At 40.3% G+C, this 11,018-nt stretch overlaps 1 protein-coding gene across 1 annotated transcript in view; it reads right to left on the bottom strand.

The window, feature by feature from the left end:
• Window positions 1-8,083, bottom strand: part of SV2C (synaptic vesicle glycoprotein 2C) — a 197,172-nt gene extending 189,089 nt beyond the window's left edge. The window contains exon 1 of the mRNA XM_025208153.1: window positions 7,404-8,083. Coding sequence (XP_025063938.1) covers window positions 7,404-7,411 — 8 coding nt within the window. The 5' untranslated portion in view covers window positions 7,412-8,083. The remainder of the gene's footprint in view (window positions 1-7,403) is intronic.
• Between the last annotated feature and the right edge of the window lie 2,935 nt (window positions 8,084-11,018).

The following is an 11,018-nucleotide window of genomic DNA, read 5'->3' as shown; positions in this document are numbered from 1 at the left end:
AGCCTGCCTGGACCCAGCGGGGAGGCGGCGCAGCCCCCGCCCCGGCCCCCACGGGAAAAAAAGTCCATGGATAGCCTGCACACATCCATTTTTTTTGTAAAATCGTGTATACCCTGCGGGATATATACATGAAGATACAGTACTTGTCCTCAGGGAATGCCCGCGCCATGCACACTTTGGCACATGGCAAGTTACCCTGCGGGTGGTATGGGAGGCTGGGGCCAGCAGCCGCAGCACAGCTCTGGATGACCTGGCTCTGCTTTTCAGCAGTGTATGCTGCCCGAGTGTGTGCTACAGCAGGGTTTTTTTCTGAATTTATATTTTGACCAAAAACCTGCACAAAAAAAGCCAACCAGGTGCAGAGCATGCTCAGGCAGCACACCCTTGCAATGCAGGGAACAGTAGATTGTGCAGTATGTGGTGCTGTGAACGTGTTTGCAGCGCCCCATACCGCACAACCACGCTTGTCTGGATGTGCCCATAGATGGCAACTTGGGCAGCAGCAACCACAAGATGACTGAGTTCAGGATCCTGAGGAAAGGAAAGATGGAAAGCAGCAGAGTAAGGATCCCGGACTTCAGAAAAGCAGACTTTGACTCGCTCAGGGAACTTAAGGGCAGGATCCCTTGGGAAGCCAGGCTGAGGGGGAGAGGAGTCCAGGAGAGCTGGCTGTACTTTAAAAGAAGCCTTACTGAGAGTCCAGGAACAAATCATCCTGATGTGCAGGAAGACTAGCAAGTATGGCAGAATACCAGCTTGGCTTAGCAGTTTACTTAGCAGGAACACTTCAGTAAACTAAATCACAAAAAAAGAACTTGTAAGAAGTGGAATCTCAGACAAACAATTAGGGAGGAGTATAAGAGTATTGCTTGGGCATGCAGGGATGAAGTCAGGAAGGCCAAAGCACAATTCAAGTTGCAGCTAGCAAGGGATGTGAAGGGTAACAAGAAGGGTTTCTAAAGTATGTCAGTAACAAAAGCAAGATCAGGGAAAGTGTGGATCCTCTACTGAATGGGGAAGGCAACTTACTGACAGAGGATGCAGAAACAGCTGAAGTACTCAATGCTTTTTTCACCTCAGTCTTCACAGGTAAGGTCAGCTCCCAGACTACTGCACCTGGCAGCACAGTTTGGGGAGGAGGTGAGCAGCCAACAGTGGTGAAAGAACAGGTTAGGGACTATTCAGAAAAGCTGGACATACACAAGTCCACTGGGTCAGATGAGATGCACCTGAGGGTGCGGGGGGGGGGGGGGGGGTGGCCTGATGTCATTGTATAGCTACTGGCCACAATCTTTGAAAACTCATGGTGATTGGGAGAGGTGCTGGATGACTGGAAAAGGGCAAATATACGATTGGAAATGATAGACCATTGGAAAAGGGCATCTGGAGTACTGTGTTTAGTTTTGCTGCAGCCTCCCCCTCCCCCTCCCCCTCATCTACAGAAAGGATGGGGGCAAATTGGAGAGAGTCCAGCAGAGGGCAACAAAAATGGTGAAGGGGCTGGGGGACATGATTTCTAAGGAGAGGCCAAGGGAACTGGGTTTATTTAGTCTAGAGAAGAGAAGACAGAGGGGATTTAATGGCAGTCTTCAACTACCTGAAGGGGGTTCAAAAGAGGATGGAGCTAGACTGTTCTCAGTGGTGGCAGATGACAGAACAAGGCGCAACGGTCTGAAGTTGCAGCAAGGGAAGTTTAAGTTAGATATTAGGGAGAACTTTCTCAGTAGGAGGGTAGTAAAGCACTGGAACAGGTTATCCAGAGAGGCTGTGGAATCTCCATCCTTGGAGGTTTTTAAGACTCAGCTAGAAAAAGCCTTGGCTGGGATGATCTAGGTGCGGATGGTCCTACTTTGAGCAGGGGGTTGGATTAAATGACCTCCTGACCTCCCAACCCTAGTTTTCTATGATCCTATGATATGCCCGCTACCATATTAAAGCAGTTTTGCACCACTTGCAGTTCAGGAGATAGGACAAACAGAGGAAGCAGCACTGGTCTCCATACAGTACTGCTTAGCATCACAGCTCAGTGGCATAAACATACCCACTGTTACTCTAAGCACAACAACTGTAATTGATTTTTGTGAGGGGCACACTTACAGAAGGAAAGCTCCTGGAGCCTTCCCTCTGCTGCATCCCATCACAGAGGTCATGGACAATTTGGAATTTTATTTTGCTGTGCAAGGTGGCTGGCCAGAAGAAGGAGCACGTGTTAACATACCTTATTCTTAGACATATGCTAGTATGAGTGATAATAGCTATGATACTTCAGAATTTCAGGGAAGGAAAAAAATCTCTTTCCATGTCTCTCTGTAGAAGAAAGAAGGGCAAAAATCTTAGTATGGGGAAAAATAATAATTAAAAAACAAAATCAGAGTAAGGTGAGAAAAATTCCTATCTATGGTTCAATAGCCCCAAACAAAAGCTAAGGCTAGACAAGTAAAATGGAATAACTTAGTTAGTACCTGCTGGCTGATCCACTAGCCAAAATCTTGAAAAACTTTCAATTTTTAATTTTACATCAGATTTTACACTCTCGCCATGTACTAAGGATTTTTAAATTCTAGTCCAGTTATTCCTGTAGCCTGTAACTGCCTTGAGACTTCTACAGTGCTCATCACTACAGTGTCTGGACAGCTCATATATATTAATGAGTTTACCTTCACAACATCTATCTGAGGTAGGGAAATAATATTATCCCCATTTCAAAAACAGAGAGAGGTCCAGTAGCATGAGGATGGGCGAGCAGGGCATGAATGCCAGAATGGAGCCGAGGGTGCCTCACCCTCCTGTTCCTATTCCCACATCTGCACTTTCTGGCTCCAGCCCCAGTAGCGAACAGCATTCATGCAGGTGTGTGTGTTAGTGAGTGAAGGGCATTCTGGGAAATATGGTTCAGTAGAGCAACCGCACAGTTCACTGCTGATGAGAAGAGATGTCACCCCAATTTTTGCAGCTGAAAACATGAGGGGGTTTTTTCTGATTGTTTTGTCTGTGGCAAAACAACAAAGTGACATCTCCTTGCAGCAGAAAATTTCAGCTGTCTCAGGCATAGTCGTGGCCAGTTATGCCTCTGGAAAGATCAGGTAAAAAGCTCATGCTGGGTCAGAGCCAGGAACAGACCACAGATTTCCTTGGTCCCAATTTTCTTCCTAAAACACAAGATCATCCTTCATCTCTAATGCTACCAAATTATCTTTGGCTACCAAATTATTAAGAATACAAAATTAATTATAATATCTAGCTTGTCTCTGGATAAATCCTCAGCAACTATTTCCTATGCTGTTTAGAGTTCTGCTTTGGTTACAGAGATAACCTATTCCACAGTTACTCGAATACTTAGTGTAGCAAAACTATTTAAAAGGCTCTCTTATAAGAAGAGGATGAAATCAATCCTTATTTTATCTCAGCTGATGAACTCAACCATATTAACTAAACCTATAATAACTTGAGTTAAGGAACTTTTCTATTCTCTTAAAATTCTAGAATAGACATAACTCTGAAACTACCAATATTGAAAACCTCCTCTTCATTTCAAACTAACCTCTGACAAGAGGATTTTTTTTTCATATGTCATAAAAATTTCCTTTGAAAAGGAGATATTAAATTGGAAGCAAGACATACTATGGAATGATTTCTAGTGCATGTCAATGCATCCACTACTATTCCATTCACCCCACTCTACTGTATCTCTTTACTAATCATCTTGTTTCTTCAGCTCAGTCGCAATTTTATGCTTTCTTTTACACTGTTTCATGCCACAGACACAAGTTATATTAGTGGCACTACAAAAAGCGAATATACACAAATGCATACTCTGTGGTGCTAGAAAAATGGCAGATCTGCCACAAAATATTCCCATTTGAAAAAGGAACTTCTCTGTAGTGCTACAGGAGGTCTCTTGGTCGCCCCACATCCCACAGTGCTCTTCTCTGCCTCCTCCCCTCCGAGGGCACCCTGATAGCTGCCTGGAAGCAGAGCTGCAGCCCAGCCAGGAGCTGGGGTTGTAGTTCTGTTCACTGCAGGAAACTGCTGAGTAGATCTTCTTGGGGAACGGTGGCAGGACTGGTACTGCTAACCCCATGGCAGTGGCAGCAGGAACAGCTGCTGCACCTGTGAAGGCAGTTGCAGAGAAGCCTGCTGCCGATACAGCATTGAGCAGGTGGCAGTAGCTTCCCCCACAGAGGGGAGGGCAGCAAGCTGGTCAAGCAGCTGATGCTGCCTTCCACAGAAAATTAACAGCCTGCCTTTTCCCCCTTCCCAAGCTATCCATGACTGGGGAGTGAAGGAGCAGCTGCTCTTTTTGAATCTACAAGGCAGGCAACTTCTGAATTGGAAAAACAGATCGTATCCTTTTTATCCTCAGTGCCAATAGAAAAACATTTTGTTTTCCCTATCTTTCTGAAGAAGGGGAAGAAAGCTTTGCCTCAAAAGAAAATATTTGTAGTAAGCAAGCTCAGATGTACCTGCTGTAGCACTAAGCCAAATTCCAAGAAAGACAAGTTGTTGCCTTGTAGGCAATAGAAAGAAAAGTATTTAAAATGAAAAAAGGGAGATTCCTACACAAACTCAATTGTTTAAGAAATACATTGGATTTCTTAAAACTTCTCTCATACAATGAGGTCAACTTGCATTGCCCTCAGGAGAAAAGACAATACTAGCCTGTTCGTTAGCACCTTTTTTATATTGGCAAAAACAAATCTACTGGAGGAAAAAGCAATTTATACAGAAAGCTCCCACAGAGGTTTTTATTATCTGGGAATTCCAGAGTTCAGACTGATTTTGAGGTTGACAGATAGCATAGTGAAACAAAGGAAAGAAAACTTTGTCAGGGATACTTAAGAGAGAACCAAAACTATGCATTACAGCCTGATCCTGCAACCTGTTTCATGCACACAGTTGCCTGCTGCAATGGAATCAGAGATCTCTGAAGTGAATGGGACACCACCTGAGTACAGGCATCTGCATGTTCAGGCTGTGGAACAGAACAAGGCAGCTGAAGGAAACCCTTGAAGCCCTTTTCCTATAGTCTTCTAGTATGGACTTAAAGCTTTAAATAAATGTACTAAACTTAAAAAAAATTGCTTAATAAAGAACTTATTGATTATAACATTTAAATTAAAATATGTTAATAAATTTTATTTGTGCTGATCCACAGCTTTAGCTGAACTGATTCCAAAGTGTTATACTGTCCAAAAACAAATAGCAGTCCACAACTTAACTTAAATGATTTCATATAGGAGAGAATTGGAGCTGATAAAAATATAACAAAGCATGCAAATGAAAGAGAGAAGTCTTTCTATATGGGACTGGTAAAATTGCCTACATGATCTTGATTTGGCCAGGTAACAGAAAAGTTGTTTTGTTTTGGGGTTGGTTTTTTTTTGGAGGGGGGGAGGGGAAGAGGGCAAGGGGTTTAAGTAAATCTTAGCAGTTGCATTTGAAACAGCAATTGAGTATATATGTTGATTGATCTTTAAAACTTTTTTGCACTGATGTTATGACTTTTCTTGGCTTTAGGTAAGGTTAGTAATTTCCATAGTTTGAGAAGAATAAATGAACTAAAACAGGGAAGATCTCAATCTTTTTCTTAGCCTGAACTATAGGTTAATAATAAATTAGAATCTTCTTGCACATGTTTTATTCAGGGAACAGCTTCCCTCCATTCATGCCTATAACTCATCCCTGTGGCATCTACAGCAATGGCTTACATGAAAAAAAAAAAATCAATACTAGTTTTTAATGTATACAATCATTTTCCTTTAAATTCCATTTTGAAGATAGACTCAAGGTGAGGAGAAAGCGCCATGTGATCAGGCAGTTCTTTGCAGACCCTGGGACATCCAGAGACTGCAGTGTAAGAACTAGCAGTGTCAAGAATATTCTAACATACCTTAAGTTTCCTACAATTATTAAAAGAAAAATTCCCCGAGTATAAATGTAAGCAAAATGAACTGTGCACTAACAATGTCAGCATTACATTGCTCCAATCTGCCCCTCTTTACACTGCATACGTTTTCTTCATACCAATTAACTGTGTACAGAATTGAAATCCAATGGCTGCTCTTACAATATTGTCATTCTGGAAAAGTAAATAAATTATTGTCTAGTGACTTTTTTTAATTTGTAGTAAAATGGAAAAAGGGATTCAGTTTAAGAAGTAGTAACTGCTGTCCAAGGTATTCTATTAAGTCCCACAGGCCCCATCTACACGTTGCACTTAAGACATGATTAACTAGTTAAACATGACTTAAGTGGTCACTTAGCCACATGTTCAGCATGATAAAAAGTGGAATAAGCTACAAAGTTGTTCCACAAAATGTGTAATAACTTTGTAGCCACTTCCTATCCTGCCATTAATTGAACGTGTGACCAGGGGCCCCTGTGGCTGGGAGCCCCATAAGCTGATCAGAGCTTCCGGGGGGGGGGCAGGGGGGAGGGCTCATGTGCACCCTTCAGCCTAGAAACAACCAGATGATGCTGGCTCCCAGCTACAGCAGCACATGCCCCATGGCTGGGAGCTCCATTAGCTGACAAGGCTCCCAGCTATGGATGCGCCCCTGTGCCCAGGACACCAAAACTGACCCAATCTCCCAGCCATGTACTTCTAGAACCCGGAAGTGGACACCAGGGAGCAAGCTAGGGACCCCGCCACGCTCCTATGGGATGCTCCAACCACCCCAGCATAGCAGCATTCAGAAGCTGCCTGGTACCTAGAGGTATGTAGAAAAAACATTTAAAACCTGTGTCTATGTCCAAATCGCCAAATCTTTCAGAATCAATGCAGCAGTTCCGATTCAATTCGGAGAGATTAAAGGGTCCTCCGATTCGATTCGGATTTGGAGATTTGGCCACCGAATTGGGCCGAATCTCCGCCAAATTGAATTGGGGACCGAAGCTTCACATAGCCCTATAGAACATCAGTAAAATTAAAAGATACTAAAGGTAAACGGAAATTGTTCCAACAAAGCCAAGCATTATAAAAGTAAAAGAAACAAACAATTTTTGTACTATAGAAACAGCCACCTGCTCTCTGTCATGCCAGTATCAATCCAGAAGAGCTGCACTAGTCAGATAACTTTTAAAATAGTTTACCTTGATGTATGTTGCTATAACTGAGAAAAATTTAGTCTGTTGCTATTTTCTTTTTTTATACAGTCTTTTAACAGCAGTATATGTGTAGGTACTTTTATTAGCTGTTCATAAAGAGAAAAAAAATCATTAATAGGCTTACAAAATAACTGTTTTCATTATATGTGCATGTCATGTAGTGATGTGCATATTCATATTTAATAGAGCAAAAATTGGTTTCATTAACTAGCATTAGTTCTAACAAAAGTAATGTTTAGACAGACTACAAATGAAATCTGTGATATAAAACAAAAGACAATATAGAACTGACTCACCTAACCATCCTGATCCAGAATTGGGTATGCACATGTCTGTCTCAGCACTGGGCAACACAAATCCAACCACAAAAACTTCTACGCCATCAGCCATTAGAGCCATTCCAAGAACAAAGAAGAGGGCCCACTGAAAACGACCATGGCCACATTCTTGTATAATCAGCTCATACTGCTGTGCTAGTTCTTCCTCATCAGCTTTCCTCTCTGTTTCCAGTTCATTACGATCCTTATATTCATCCCGGATGGGCTGCCCTAAGGCTACCATGCCATCCTTTCCCTGGCCCGTATTTGGGATTCCCTGATATTCTCCTTCATAAATTTCATCATCTTCATCATGCCCTTCGGTTGCTTCACTTGACCCTTCATCATCGTTGGCTTCTCCACCATAATCTCCTCCATGGCCGTAACAGTCATCATCTTCTTCCTCATCTTGGAATCTATTATATGATCGTTGTGTGTATCCATCCTGAGCTTTATTCACTTTTTTCACTGCTTGTCTCTTCACCTCCTTGGCAATATCTTTTGCTCCTTTCACTAATGAAGTCCTATCTTTGTATGAATCTTCCATCTTGTATTAGTGTATGATTGTTGTCCTACTGAAAACAGGCCTGCTAACTTGGAGTATTTACTCTTGGCTAGACATCAATGATGAAGACCTGAGAATACATTCAACTTCTACAAGGTATCTGCAAAATATAAAAGAAAATAAGTTTATTTACACAGTTTGGCCCTTCTCAATTTCTCCCTCACAATGATGCAATTCCAGGTTAAATACTGTCTGGAGGCTGCACTGTAATAGCTGCATTTCCACTACCATAACACAGTACTCCACAGATGTAAAGATAAGTACATACTCTTCTAACATTATTGGAAAAATTATCTTAAAAATCCCAATATCCTTATACATTTACATTATGAAATTTATTGTCTTCCAGTTTCTCAAAAGAAACTACTTTTCAATCCAAAAGAAGAAAAAGCTGTATATATACACACACGTCCTTTAAAGAAAACATGGCTTGATCTCAATTTGTAGAGAACATGTTAGTGATGAACCCTGAAACACAATGTCATTTTCTAGGAATTCAATTTAGTACTTGTGAAAGGCAAATAGATTAACAGCAATGGACCTGTAATTTTATATACAGCTCTTGCCAGTCCAAGCTTTGCTACATGATTTGGTCAATGTGTTTCAGTTTTGACCTGAAGAAACTACTTCCAGTGATGAACTGGTAATTTAGTCTTTATAAAGGCTCAGAGCCTAATTGAAAGCACACTGAAGGCATCTAAAACACTCCTATGTCATCAGCCTTTAGATCAGGGGTCAGCAATGTTTTTGGGCAAAGTGCCCAAAACACCTGCAACCTCGACTTGTAAGATGAAGGCATGCCAGCGGCAGACAGCAGGGAAGCTAAGAGGGACCCAATCCTTGTGGCAGCACAGCTCTGGCTCCTTCTCCACCATTCGCCCCGACACGCGCCAACAAAATACCTTCATGTGCCACGCCCTGGCACCTGTGCTGGGAGTTACCTACCCCTGCTTTGGATCATGCCAGTTTTAAACTGTTTTATTTTGAAACATTCAACTAGGGAAATGGGCTGATATCATTTATCATATATGAAATATTTAGTGGTTAAACTCATTTACTTGTAGTGGCATTTTCAAAAGTAGGGAACTGACTTTGCAATGCAAGTCCTATGGAAGAACAAGCCACTTGGATATTTCTGAAAATGCCAGGCTATCATTTTTTGTCTGAATTTGAACTAATAGGCTAGAAATGATTTTTTAAAATTTAATTGCCATTCTCCTTAGTTTGTAGCTCAAACATTTTAAAACATTAACTTGATTAAACTTTTCCCAAAGCTTCTCAGGCTTTTGGCTAAGGTTGTGTGCTAATTTTAACTAGAAGGGGACAGTCAAACTAAACTACTCTGAATAATTTTTTTGTTTAAGATATGTATAAAGAGAAAAAAATATTCAGTGTAAATTAAAAGAGAACATCTCAAATTGAAAACAAAAGGCTTATATTATTAAAATCACCTTTCCTTATCTATCAAAAACATATTAAATTATTTTTGTCCATTTTAATATTCTTCTTTTTTACTGCTTCCATAAACAAACAGTTCACCCAGTGATTATCTTGCCTCTGAATAATGAAGCAATACCTAGGTTACCAGCACTAATGGAGAATATTTAAAATCAAGTTAAATATTGTCTTTCCTAAAAGCAATTTTTTACTCATGAAAGTCCATTCATCAGCAATAGATATTGCTGTACTTTAAAAAAAAAAAAAAAAGCCAACAACATAAAAACTCAAAAACAACCAAACCAAACCATAATACTGTACTACAGATTTTTCATAAACAAAGTATGTTTTATATTTAGGTTGGAATCTTTAAAAGTGCCCAATACTGGCCAAATAGTCGTGTCTCTAAAGTCAATGGGAGTTTTGCAGCTGAATTCAATGGGAGTAGAGCTGCCATTGTCCCACCCTTAATATATTGTATTGTAAATGTTATCCTTAAAAGTATGTTTCAGACATTGATGTTCAGTTTGCTAATGTTCTTCAGTATAGAAAGAATTATGAAAAGTATTGTGCAAGCTGTAATTTTAAGTAAAAACAAAAAACCCCCACAAAGGCTAAAATCATATACTGATCTAAGGTTACACAGTGTGTTTTAAAAAGCTAAACACAATTTTCTTCAACTGTTAAAGAAATTAATATTTTTCCTTCCCTCCCCCCCCCCCCCCCCCCCCTAGCTTTTTATTCTCTCAAAATAGGTTAATCTTATATACTTGGAATGTTCCACAAAGCAATCATGAGCTTTGGCACCATTGAAATGTTCTGTGCAAACCGAAGCAGTTACCAGAACAGAAACAGAGCACTTAAAAATAGAATTCAATATTTATGAAGGAAGACCATAGTCTAATTTTAGTCTCATAATGTGCCTCTTAAGTAGGTCATTTTGGCAAATCTACTGAGCCAAGACCACTTCAGAAATTAAACTTCTTCAGTTTTCAATGTGCTTCTCAGAAGATATTTTTGATATAGTCTGAACTCAAAATAGGAAGAAATGTGTATCTGATTCTCTGTGACATATCCCTGTGACCATAAGCCTTACAGCACACACTATGACTTACTGAATACACCCTGCTCTAAATTATTCACTACATTTGCCATAATTCTCATGAGTTTGACAAGTATTCTTTTGAGGAGTCTAGACTACAAACTGCTCTCAGATTGTCTCAGAAACAAGGTAATCTGTCCATACAAGTTGATCTCTCTCTTTACTTTGCACCTTATAAAAGGAAGCTTTATTTATAGGCCATAGTAAATTGAGACTATAGTCAGGGGGACAAATAGCATCATTACAGGGCAGAGTGGAGTCAAATTAAGAAGTACTGATGAACATCATGAAAAATTATGAACATACATTTAACTTCAATTCTGAATTTCCTTGATTTTTAAAACATTCTTATAAGGTATTTAACTCTTAATGTTGTTAGTACTCCCTAACATACTTCACATTAGGCTACATTTACACTAGAAACACTTTTTCAATATAGGAATTGGCATAATCCTCCAGTGAAGCACATTTAAAATGCGAGTACAGCTAT

The sequence above is a fragment of the Alligator sinensis genome, unplaced genomic scaffold (genome assembly GCF_000455745.1).
Source record: "Alligator sinensis unplaced genomic scaffold, ASM45574v1 scaffold159_1, whole genome shotgun sequence".
Taxonomy (NCBI): Eukaryota; Metazoa; Chordata; order Crocodylia; family Alligatoridae; genus Alligator; species Alligator sinensis.
The sequence above is the reverse complement of the archived record's forward strand: the minus strand, read 5'-3'. Positions and strand labels throughout refer to the sequence as shown.